This window comes from Pseudomyrmex gracilis, unplaced genomic scaffold (assembly GCF_002006095.1).
Source record: "Pseudomyrmex gracilis isolate BER0280 unplaced genomic scaffold, ASM200609v1 scaffold_45, whole genome shotgun sequence".
NCBI classification, from domain to species: domain Eukaryota; kingdom Metazoa; phylum Arthropoda; class Insecta; order Hymenoptera; family Formicidae; genus Pseudomyrmex; species Pseudomyrmex gracilis.
The window spans coordinates 714,655-727,667 of record NW_018020629.1 but is presented as its reverse complement, the minus strand read 5'-3'; the positions used below and the strand labels follow the sequence as shown (position 1 = coordinate 727,667).

The 13,013-nt window shown below is 44.8% G+C and overlaps 1 protein-coding gene across 1 annotated transcript in view; it reads right to left on the bottom strand.

The window, feature by feature from the left end:
- Window positions 1-13,013, bottom strand: part of LOC109853270 (neurotactin) — a 28,721-nt gene that overhangs the window by 4,417 nt on the left and 11,291 nt on the right. Inside the window, exons 3-6 of the mRNA XM_020425189.1 lie at window positions 3,460-3,657; window positions 1,723-1,951; window positions 815-1,310; window positions 41-709 (exon numbers count right to left, since the gene is read on the bottom strand). Of these exons, the coding sequence (XP_020280778.1) occupies window positions 41-709; window positions 815-1,310; window positions 1,723-1,951; window positions 3,460-3,657 (1,592 nt within the window). The remainder of the gene's footprint in view (window positions 1-40; window positions 710-814; window positions 1,311-1,722; window positions 1,952-3,459; window positions 3,658-13,013) is intronic.

Below are 13,013 nucleotides of genomic sequence, written 5' to 3'. Positions count from 1 at the left end.
TTTTGAGTCACTACTCTGTTGTAATATTCCGAATACTTACTGAAGAGCGTCTTCCGCTAGACCCGAAGTTCCAAGCAAGGAGTCTCGTACGATAATTTCAACTTGCGTCGAGTTAAGCGTTACGTTCGGCGACAGATACTGCGATGGTGTGCCGGAGTGTGCAGTGGTGCCTATCACTATCTTTATTGATAACTCCTCCCGCGCCAGAATGTGACCGACGTGTTCCTGGAGAATTACGCCGTCCAGAACGAGCCATTCGTGTTTCTTTTTACCATGTCCGGATTCCCTCGACTCCGGCAGGCCTGTGCTACCAGTGTACCAAGTTTCCGGTACCGCGTCCATGAGTTCCTCGGCGGTTTTGTATCTTAGACAAGCAGCATCTTGGCATCGGATCGAATCGAGAAACTCTTGGTTCAGCGGCTCGGATTGGCGAAGCTCCTTGCCGGGAAAGATCGCGCTACCACTGGAAATCCACACCTTCGAGAAGAGATTCTTGACACGACGCGAACCGATCAGTGTTGTTACGAGAGTGCCGCCCGCTCGATGTCCCCACAAAGTTACGGACGATTTGTTGCCGCCGAAGTTATCAATGTTCAACTGCACCCATTGGAGAGCTGTTATTATGTCCGACAGTCCGTAGTTACCCGATGTCGGAGGATGAGTCGCTCTGGTAAGAGGTTCGGCCGCCAAAAATCCGAAAAGTCCCAATCTGATGTGAACAAAAATAAACGAAATTAATCAATTGAAAATGAATCGTTAGCCGAGAAAAGAAGATTTAAACACGTCGAGATGCTATAGATTCAACATATCCTACCGGAAGTTCGGGCGCACGAACACGATGTCGCGAACGCGCGCCAGTTTAGCCGAGGGTTGCATCACTCCGGGCGAACCGCCACTCAGCGTCTCGGCGCCAATCATGACCACTACGGGCAACGGAGAGTCATATCGAACCGCCGGGGTGAACACATCGAGATAAAGACAATCCTCGACGCCGTCTACGCGTCCGGATGCGTCACGTTGCCAGCAGTTGTTGGAGGAATTGTGCGACTGGTAAGTTCCGTTCCAGCAATGCTCGATTCGATTCAGAGGCTGAGCCGGTTGCCAGCGACGATTGTTAACCGGCGGTACCGCGTACGGAATACCACGGAACGCGTAGCCACCGTCCTCCAGGACACCCTGCACCAGACCGCACGACGTGACAGCGTCGATGTACTTGTCGTTCTTCAGAGATTGAGCGGGGACCTTTCTCGGTCCGGCGCAGGCGATACATACGATGATGATGACGATGAGAAGAATCAAAGCGGTCGCTGCTGTTGATATAAAAAATATTCTCGTGAAAATTGGATTATTTTAAAATCGCGTTAGTGTCAATTTTATATCGACGTTATACTCTTTTATGTCGTATCAAGTTGCTCTCGAATCCTAATGAAGTGAACTGCAATGTCCACGAAACGTCGGTATAAAAAAATATAACGACATTAAAAATATATCAACAACTGTAAAAACCGATTACTATAAAACCATACCAACGCAATTCTAATTTGAAAATCATGAATTCTTATAAGACACCACGAAAGCATCAAATATAAAAAAAATAAATTAAAAAAATATTCTATTAAAATCATCTTTTTTTTTATCCGCGCGCTTGAACCACTGACATTATAACATTGAGATATGCGGATATGAGATAGACAATAATGTGAATAAATGCGGTTTACGGACCTGAGATGATCGCGTGTTTTCTGATCGCAGTTGCGCACATTACTATGAAATGTCTAGAGGGAGGTCTCGACGATTTCATGTCTCCGAAAGACAAGGTCGCGTCGTCCGCGTCGAGTCGCACGGTTTCCATATTGTCTTCGTTGGCGATAGGATTCTTCTCGCCGTCGTCGAGCGTCTCAACGCTCGCCAACCCCGCGGTACCGGTCTGTCCCAATTCAGCGTCAGCTTCCTAAAAAAGAAACGATTAAAAAAAAAAGTGAATTATTATTAGAATTATTGTTAGAATTAGATATATATATCATTTCCCATCTCTCAAACGGTCAAATTGTAATATGGCTCCTCACCCATTTAATTATATTTCATGTAATCACGTAAGTGTGAAAAAATGTTTTCCAGATGGAAAGCTACAATAATATGTTGTGCGAAAAAGGTGATTAGAGCGAAACGTGACACGCCGGAGATGGGAGAGCAGCAAAAAACAAAAAGGAGAGATAGAGTCGGCTCTCTCGCACAGGTATAATTTACATCCGGAATAAAGTACCGCATGCATACCTAGGCGCATTCTAGGCACGTATCGCAATCCATTTGAATTGCAATTATTTCGGTACGTCGACTATAAATATTTTAAGTTTTCAATGATCGCACAATTATTGACCATTAAACGTTTTACAAACCCTTTACCGCGCTCGCCTCATCTCGTTTCACAAGCGTTTTCTGTTCTTTTGTTAGAAACGCGCAAAGAAACAAAAACGCTCACTTGCGAATCGTGAGCGCGTGCAAAATCGACATCGTAACTAAACAATAATCACCTGTTCTGTACACACGAAGTGTCGGAGTCTCAACAATGATCTAGATCGCAAAAGGAACAATAAAAGCGGTTGAGTTTACTTTTCACGTTTTTTTTTTGTTTTTTTGTTTTTTCGGTTTTTATCGTCGGACCGTTGCTCTATCAAGAGCATTACGCAGCAGTGCGAAACTGAAGTCTCGTAATTTCGCGTTGCAAGTCACGACTGAACCAGAAGAGAAATCGGTNAAAAAAAAAAAAAAAAACAACGGAAGAGAAGATAAAAGAAATGGAACAAACAGACGATAAAAAGACAAATAGAATGTGTAGGACCGAGAGAGTTGTGAGTGTCGAAGAAGATTTTTGAAGAGACACGAATTGTGTCGAATAAATGACTTTCGAATTATCGGAATTATCATTTGATGAATTATATCATTTACGCGCTTTAAACATCTTTCGAACGATTTTTCTTTCTGTTTCGCGCGACGAGTGAAAGAAAACTAATTAAAAAAAAAAAAAAAACGATTTTTTCTCTCGTCGTCGTTTGTTATTCCGTTACTCGGAGCGCGGCAATGAGAAAAAGAAAACGGTGAAATCGCGTCTAAGCGGATTGCATATCCCCTCGCGATTCAGATCTACATTTTAATGTCAAGTTTCTCGCTCGGTTGTTTTATAATACGTAGAAAAGAGGACGGGATTGACAATTTAATTTAATTGCAATTACACATACTTTAGCTCCAATTACACTTGGTCGACGCGATATTTTTTTTTTTGCGCGTTTTAGCGGAGAAAAGTGATACAAAACATTGTGTGACGAAATACGAGATCTCATTTTCTCCGAAGACGGACACACTTCTGATTACATCTCGAAGATTGCTTGTTGATTTACCATCTTCGAGATGTAATCAGAAGTGTGTGAATGTGTATAATCGACACGACGAGCGCGTAATTACCTTTTTCTTCTTAGAAAAAACAGAGGGAACAAAAGGTAACCGAATAGCGTTCAAAAATCCGTTTCGTCCTTCCTTCTCCTTGGAATCCTTGGCGGGCGTGACGGGTTTTTCCGTGGACGAAGCGTTTTGTTCATTTTCCTTTGTCACCACGGGGGCTGATTCTGCGTCCGTAGTTTCGGTCGGTTTTGTCTCATCATCCTGAAACAAAGTCGGATTACGTACGTGTAATTACGTATTATCTCTGAAAGAGCGACTCGGAAAATTCAATTTCTCTTCAATCGGTCGTAATACAATTGTTTTGTTATACACAAAGCACTGATCTTCAGTTTTTGTTTGTCAGCCGCTTCTCTTTACGGAACCTCCTGCGAAGAGAAAGAGAGAGAGAAAACGCTGACGCGCGGAGAAACCGCGTGGATGAAGGGAAATCATCGGTTTTCTTTTTTTTTTCTTTTTAACTGTATACTCTCCGCGCATTTCGCGCTCAAAACCGGCACAGATGATCCGATGTGCGTTTATCTCTTGGAAATAAAAATAATTAAAAAAAAAAAAAAAAAAAGATAAGAAAAACTGCAAAGATAGATAAGATTATCCGTAAAAAAAACGGCGCTTTGAAAACGCTGCTGTGCGACACACGTCTCTCTTCGCGAGAAACGTCGAGAGCTTCTAAAGTCGGGGGGGATAAAAAGTCAAGGTGATCATTTCAATCTCTCGACGAGAGAAGCGCGCACAGTGAAATCAAGGTCAACCTCCGCACAGAACAAAGAAACGACGACGACGACGACGACGACGACACCGGATGACGATGTACACATCGTCGTCGTCGTCGTCGTCGTCGTCGTCGTCGTCGTCACCAGACGTTCCGTCCGAAACGTCTCTCTCGGAAATTTTTTCACAGACGCGACAGAGATTCATTATTTTTAGAGCATCGCGCGCGCGTCTTGAAACCTTGGACTTGAACGCGCGCGTCTCGAGACGCGCTAACTTCTCTCTGCGTTTGTAAGTACCTATACAACACTGCTGCGGGACCAGCTGCAGCAACGAAGGCGTCATGCCTCGAATTACCGTTGCGGAGGCGCAGACCGACGCTTCGCGTCCGAGTCTCTGCGAGTAAACAGATCGCGGATCGACTTGAGGAATACAACTGAGAGAGAGTTTTCCGAGAGATCGTATGTTCAGCGATAACATCTCCTCGAGAAGCGCTAATGTAAACACCGAGCAATAATAGAAACTTTGTAAATGTTTGTGATTCCCGAGCGCCGTTTTGGAACTTATCAAAATAATTTCTCACGTATTGCGTATGTGTGTGTCGTAATCGTTGAAAATGTAATAAACTCAACTATTTGGTCGTGTGTTTACGCCCACGCAAAGATGCTGGACGCGCGTTACGAAGAAATAGATCGGGGGAATCGTTAATATCTCCCTTACCAGTTTTGAAACCAGATATCTTTCTCTCTCTCTTTCTTTCTCACTCTCTCGAATCGCGTCTTCCTTTCTGACATCAATACTTGACGTAAAACATAACCAGTCGCTCTCAAGTGATGTTTATCCTTCTCTTATACGTCCCTTTGCTCAATCAATCCCTTCGCGTCGTATTATCAAAGACAACGCGAAGATTGAACATTGCTCTCGTTCCAATTCGTCGAAACATTTATACGCGATCGTAAAAGAGAAAGAGAATTTATTTGTTTCTTTCTCGTTGAACAATTTAATTCTGTTAATTCAAGGTTTGTTACACGCCAAAATGACCAGAAAATGTTTTGTTTAAGCCGAGAGATTCAACGAATCGTCATTATTTGTGTCATTTAAACGCGTCAATTGAGCGAGCGCTTAGCCCGCGTATTAATTTTTCCCGCCTCTTCTCCGAATCTCTTAATTTTCAGCGTAAAACCGACCGATTATTCGCGTCATCTCGTGCTGCTCGTATATACGTGCGCGAGATGCGCTTGTACTCGAACGCGCTGCTATATTTGGATCTCGAATGCTTTCAAGTGGAGTCGCGTGGCGTCCGCACCGCTTGAGCGCAACGCGCGCGCACGTTTCGCGCGTGCACACACACACACACACACACGTGATCGCGATGGCCCCTCTTCTTGTTTTCCCGACGTGCGTTATCAACAAATGTTGTATCCATCGCGATCCCATAAATCCTGCTACGTGACTGATTCATTTGTATGGAACGCGTCTGTTACGTTGCTTGCATTCCCGGCGTTAATCTCGGATAATTATTCCCGCGCGAGACTTCTGTATTTTTATTCTGTATTAGTTTTCAAAGCACAAGAGCGAATGACGAGGGGGAAATAATAATCGCCGAGTGTGACGTAATCGCGGAAGTACCTTCGCATGCGAAGAAAAAGAAAAAAAGAACATCGATGAGAACCTCGCTCGAGTGGTCGAAGAGTAGTGAAACCGAAGAGGTGGAACGTGAATTTCCTTTTGATTAAAGGGCGCGCGGCACAACGCCTGAGTGCCTCCGGGGTTCAAGTACGCGTATTTCCCTTCGTTGTGTGTCGTCCGGATTCCGCGCCTAAAAATTCTATAAATAAATTTCACGCTACGCGCGGATATTCGCAAGGTCGCCGCACCGTGACATGATACGCGCCCTTCCAGAGGATGCGGCTTTAATAAGCGACTCGGGATAGCGGTCTTTATATATCGCACTGAAAGACTGTCGGGTCGACGACAAAATGTAAAATTTACGGTTCAAATATATGCAAAAGTTAGGTAGTTCGCAAGTTCCATTGTTTGTTTAGACGGTTGTTTGTTTGAGTTACACTTTGCCGAAGGAATAACTTCGGAATGTTTCAGAGAAACGTTGAAGTTTTCAGCACTTCGAAGACACTTCGGTGTGTACGAGCAAAAAAAGTTGGCGAACAATTGGCAAAGTTGTTACGGAAACTCCGACTCTGAGAAGTTAAGCCGATAAGAGGAGCGGGCTTCAATCCGATCCGCGAAGGAGCGAATTGGAGATTTTCTTAATGCATCACACACCGAGAGAGGGGATTATAAAAAATTCAAATGAATCTGAACGTCAGTTTAAACCTAGTTGAAGAGATCGCGTGAGAGCGAACGTTGTGACACAAGGAGCACAAATTTTTTGTACGAGAAGCAGACAGGGAAGCTCCCGAGTATACTACACCTCCGGAATACTATTTCCGGCTGCCAGGACGAGCGAACACGCGGTCTTACACACGCGATGAATGTGTCATCGTCATTGCTTTCCTGACTGCAGCCGAGCACTCATGATATTTGTTTATTTATTCGCCCGAGCGTCGTGACGACCACCGCCGGGACTGTTGCGCGTAAATCTTTTCGAAATGGGGTTTCGAGATTTAAATCACCTCGCGCTCCCAGCTTCTCTCAATCTCGAAAGTTTACTCGGGCGAGAAAATCGTCATGTTGAAGCTACATACATATATCTCTTTCAACACGTCGAACGCCACTTGTGATTTTTTCTCATCTAATTAAAACAAATTTCGTGAACAACCGGCAGGATTATTTAGCAGCAACAATTTAACACAAAACTGTGTGATCGAAGCCGTAAGAAACACATCCGATCTTCGCTTATAGGCGTTCAACGCGCAAACCGTTAGACGGGATTGCGAGCTTAATTTCATATAATTGTTCGATGCATCGAAACAAATTAAAAATCAAAGTCTGCGGCACGCGGTTTCCGGAATAAAGAAATTAAATTATTACGCAAAATTTGTTAAGCGAGACGTGGATTTACATACAATGCCGAGCACCTCGACACTCTCTCGACGCGCCGAGGAAGTATATATCCTTCGGCACGACATATAACGGATAGTCGTCGTACCGTTGATGCGCTGCACACGAAGGGCGTTCTTTTGTACAGACTTCAACCATACATGAGAGGAATAATTTACTGCCATTTCTAGGAAATTGAATTCACTTCGAGACGGCGATGTGAATTATTTCTGCGTGAACGAGCGCATCATTGCGCAGCACGCCATCTCTCTCTCTCTCTCTCTCTTTCTCATTCTTTATTAACAAGCGCTATTTTTATCCAGTTAGCAACTGTCGCAGCATGACAGTGAAATTCCGTAATTCCAATCGGAATTTCTCCGCTTTATTTCAAACAGACCCGGAGAGTCCCTTCTGTAGGTTCAACGTCGCGGGTCCAACGAGTGTTAAATACGTCTCTAATTAGCGTTGCGCGCATTTACAGTCCGCATCTGTCCGAGGTTTATCAGCCGAACGCGAAGCAACCGCTAAGAGAAGAAGCAGATCCACGTCCAAGTGTTAAACGGGCGCGCACGCGAAAAAAAAAAGCGTATCCCATGTAATTTACTTTTTTTTTTTTTCGTTCGATTCGTTCTCTCGCTCGTGTCACACACAGGTGGCACACCGGAAGTGAGGGTGACCACCGCGGAGGAAAGCCTCAATTTTCCGGTCTGTCGAATTCACCGGTTCGTGAACGAGGGCGCGAGGTCGAACACTCGCAAACCGGTATAACGGGATCCTCTCGAGATACTTTGCGGAGAAGAAGAATACAAAGTTGCCGTCCGCGCGCGTGTTGTTCTATCGATGCTGCGCGTGGTGCGCCAAGAATTCACGCGATCTGATTTTGACCCTCTTTATCTGACATCGTCGCGCGTTGTTTGCGTTGTTTTATTTTTCGCGACGTGTATTGAATTTAAATAAAAATTTATAATCTTCGCAAAAATGTTCCTCGAACAAAAAAAAAACAGTAGAAAAAAAATGCGATAAGGCGGCGTGAACGTAGCCGAAACGCGCGAAATAAACGAGCGGTCGTACGGTTAAATGGATGATCGACGAACCTCCCTGCGTTCATACCTCGCGCAAAAGAGGGGCATCCCCTTTCCCTCCCCCCAAGACGTCGTTATCGCGCGGCTCTTTTCGACTTTCGTAATCCTTCCGGCGCCAAGTCGTTCTACTAAACCGGCTACATTATCAGGACCTTTGATCTTTCTCGTGCAAAATCACTCTCCTGCGCCTTTTCGAGAATGTCGCACTCCGTCAAATTATTCGCAATAGAACGAGCTTTTCTCACGTAATCTACAAAGATAAATATGTTTATCTTGTGTGGTATAGATATAAAAATAGTTGAAAATGGAGATCAATAACGGGGGGTGTCGATCAATGTATTTCTTGTAAATATATTTCTCTTCTTCTCTTAGAAAAAAGAACAAGAGAAGAAGCTCAATAGAGTGCTAAATATCTGAAAGATTTTTATAATTGACACTTATCGTCACGCGTCTGAATAATGCACTCGATTTCGATGACCAAAGTTCTTACTTCGAAAATCTGTCAAGCGCGCGCGCATCTGCACATGATTACGGCGGGAAGAGCATCGAGAGACCGCGCGATAGTAGTTAAATCAAATGACGGTACACGATTCGGAAGAAAAAAGAGAGAGAGAGAGAGAGAGAGAAATAAGGAGAGAACAAGTTTGCGTTTCTGAAACATGGCTGCGATTTTCCGTCGAGTTTCGCCACGTTGCCAGTCTTTCTCGAGTGGCTCATTGTCCTCCTCGACGTCGTACAGTCATCCTCTTGACAGAAACCATTCTCTCTCTCATTTCCCCTCTCACATCCTTCCGTTCTCCGTCTCTTTCTCTCTCACCTCAATCTCCTTCTGTATCTAGGCACTCTTCTTCGTGTGCCTCGTTTTCTCTCTACGCCGCTATCTAGAAAGTACATTATGTACAACGCCTGTAGACGTCTGGGACCAATGGGGCAATGTGCAGTCTCTTTTCTTATGTGTCCTCCACCACCACACTACCACGGCGGAGGTGACGGCAGATGCTGGGCGCGCGATCGTAAAGCCCTGGGATTTGGCGTTGCATTCTACGACCGAATGCATCCGTCCCAACACAGCGTCCTCACACATATCGGGCCTTTTCTACTGTGATATATCGTGTCGGCATGCACAGCAGTGCGCTCGCGATTGTTTGCTCACTCACTTCGAATTGCGAGACTATCGACATCGAGAAAACACATCGCATGAACGCACCGCTGCGTTGAAATTTGTGTAATAAAAATTCTATAAATTTCTCTCTCTCTCTCTCTCTCTCTCTCTTTCGATTTAAATTAAATTAAGTAAACGGAGATGAGATCTCTGAGGAGTGCTATTAACAAAAACCTGTAAATTTTATTGATTCAAAACTCCTTCAACCGACACATTTGACAGATTTAATTATAAACAATGACTTGAAACACGACTGACTTAAATGCCAGAGAAATTTAGTTACTCCGACGTCACGTCAGTTTCGTACACGGTGTATATGAAACGAGATATATTTCACGTTATACGTTGAAGTTAATATGCAAACACATAATTCAATTCCAAATCCTCCGCTTTATATACAGCGTTATATTGAACTTTCAGTGTTTGATCGTCCTGTGTGTGTATGTGTGCGCGCATGTGCGCGCGCACCAGATAACGCAATGTGTATACACACATGTATGAATTAAATTCGTGTATCTCTCTTTTTTATTCTTGTCGGCGCCGAGAAGCGCGCGAATTTTTTCCGACATTTATTAGCCGGTATTTATCATCCCGCATCTATTCGCGTGTATCCCCGGCGCCGTCATAACGGCTCTTGATTAATGCTCTTATGGATCTTCTCTCCCTCGCAAAGGGAGACGATTCGAGACGCTCGGTACGTAAATACCTACTGATCGCATCGGGGCTTTTGTCCTTTCGCCGGCTTTACACAATACGACACTATATAACCAGACTCTCATATCTCTCTTTCTCTCCTCACACAGTGCTCTCTCGGCACCCTCTCTTCATCATGTCCATATGTCTCGAGCATTCACAAGCGCGATGTCGGCTCCCGCGCGTGGGATCTCGCCGAATGAACAACACGAGGCGCAACAATGTCGCCGCGCGACGAAACACGTCGGACACGCGCGCGCGCGAACGAGAAATTTGATTTACGCACGAAAGGAAATCCGGAAACAGAAGTATAATTTAATTGTTTTCGGTCGAATGATTTCGGGCCAGATGCGCATTCTCCGCGCGCGGAAGACATTTGTATTTTAGCGCGCACGTGCGCGTCGCACAGGAAAAACAACGCGAAAATCGCGCGATTTCGCATCGGAAACACGCGCGTGCGTAAAATTACGCGTTTGTCGCGCGTGTCACGGATATTCGGGGGATGGTGTTACGAGAACGTATTATTTCACGCATTACTTCCCAATCACGAAGAGCGTATGCTTCGCGTGCGGGAACACGTGTACATTGGGAGCGGAAATAATCCTCTTCGTGTGTGAAGAGAGAGTTTATATTATTTGCAAGAGATTTCGAAGAGTTGTTTTACTTACGCCGAGATACTTCAACGATCCGCGCGAACTTCGCGATCTTCAGCTTTTACCTCACATGAGGTGAGTGACACGCGCGCGATGTTTGATATATCGCGCAATTCACACACATTTGAAATGTGAACAAAACTACACTTTTTTTTTTTTTCATGGAAATAATCAACAGAATACACGAAAGATAATGCGCGTGTGTAAGTCCAATTAACGATGAGTCGGCGATGTTCAATGCAATTTACGCGCCGAGAGCGATGAAATATACGAATTTCTCTTAACAACGCGGCGTGTATTTTAATGCGCGCGTGTCAAACGCACGGCCGCGTCGTCATTTCGAGAAGCATAATCCTTATCTTTTCCGGGGAGAAGAGCAAAAGGGAAGGGGAGAAACGCGACAGGGAAGCGATTTGCGAGTTTGAATCTGCGCATCTCGTGCGTGCACCGATCGTTAATCGCCCGCCTCGAGCGTCCGCGTTTTAATAGCCACGGCGAAGCAAACTCTCCCGGCTAGTTATTTATAATCGCGACGCGATATCCTCCCATGGTGGTTCATGTGGCGCCGTGCTGCCCGATAAATATCCCGACGGCGAATTGTTTCCCGATATTTACGCGAACATCGAATAACGCGCGCGCGCGTTCGCGACACGAGTACAACCCTCGAGAAAAAGAAGTTTAATAATATCGAGAAAAAAAAAAAAAGAACAGCAGAAGCGGGGAATGGCTTTATTGGCGCGAGACAGTCGGTTTTTTTTCTCTCCGCGCCGGTTTATCGATTTTCATGACGCGAGAATAAATTCAAGAGTCGGCGCGCATATGCAATTTAAATGCCAAATACATCAGAAACAAAATCTACAAATCTTTAACATAAATACACTTCGCGAGAGCGCGACTTTCTAGAAACAATTTATTTATACGCACGAACGATATTCACGGTTTCTTATTTTTTCCGTAAAAAACAATTTAGCTTCAAAAATTTGCTTCAAAAGTCGCAGCGAAACAGCTCGATTTGATAACGTTCGATTACATTTGTAAGAATCGATATCGAAGCGATATCGATATCTTCGATCTCCATTGCACTCGGACATTTCTCGTCTCGATTGTCAGGATAATGAACGTTAACGAATGGAAGCGGGATAATTGAATTCTCGGAGAGAAGACGAAGACGATTTTTCCTCTTCAAAAACCGAGAGAGAGAGAAAGAGAAAGAGAACGAGTTATTCTCGCGCTGTCTCTCCTCCGAATCAAATTGAATTTTGTAGTCGAGCTCGATTTCGTGTATTTCAAGTTAATTCAAACCAGAGATCTGGCCACATAGAGATGTGGAAACGGGAGACCTCGGTCAAATCGAATTTTCGCTGGCATAGTAACGGGCGTATTGGGATTCGCGCGTCCCGCTGGAAACACGAGGCGCGTACATCGGGGGCGACGCGGGGTTCCGCCGGGCGGAAATCGATATCAGACGCCAACTTTCACCCTTCTCTCCACGACCTCTCTCGCAGTCCTCCCTTCAGCCGGCGCGCTGAAGCCACCCTCGAGCACGAACACTGCCGGGGTTCTATAAATACGCACTCGCGTGTCGCCGCGAAAGGACGTGCTCTCTTGCTCTCTCTCTCTCTCTCTCTCTCTCTCTTTCTCTCTTTCTCTCTTTCTCTTTTGTCGAGTACAGAATTTCATTTCGCCAACCCTTTCGCGAGCGTTTATCGAAAAAACGGCGCTTCACGAGTAGTGCGCTCGAGCTGGTGCGGTTGTACATATATCGTGTCACGCACGTCGAGTCGGGACTTTCGTTGAAAAATAATGACAAAATTAATAGGTATTCAGTGTCAATGTGAATGACAATTATGTCACCTTTGCGAAGCTGTCATCGGATTTCAAGTCAATTGCACTCAAGATCGCGCAAGAATTACATTTCTGTTTGCAATGAAAATAAAAACAAAAAAACAAACATAAATGTTCTTATAATCGTCGCTCGGTATATAATCGTTTATATATAATCGTGTCGCGCTCGCACACGTGTATTTTCCTCCGTGCGTGTTTGCGCGACTCATCATCGCGCGCCAGTCGCGTTTTCCATATATAAATAAATTGTCGGAGCACAAAATACCGGTTCTAACGGAGACGCGCGGTCATCAATCTCCCGTATTTTTTTATCGGATTCCTTTCGTCGCTACAGTTGCGATTCCTATCGACGAGTCGGTTCGAATAAAAAGAGAGAGAGAGAGAGAGAGAGAGAGAGAGAGAGAGAGAGAGAGA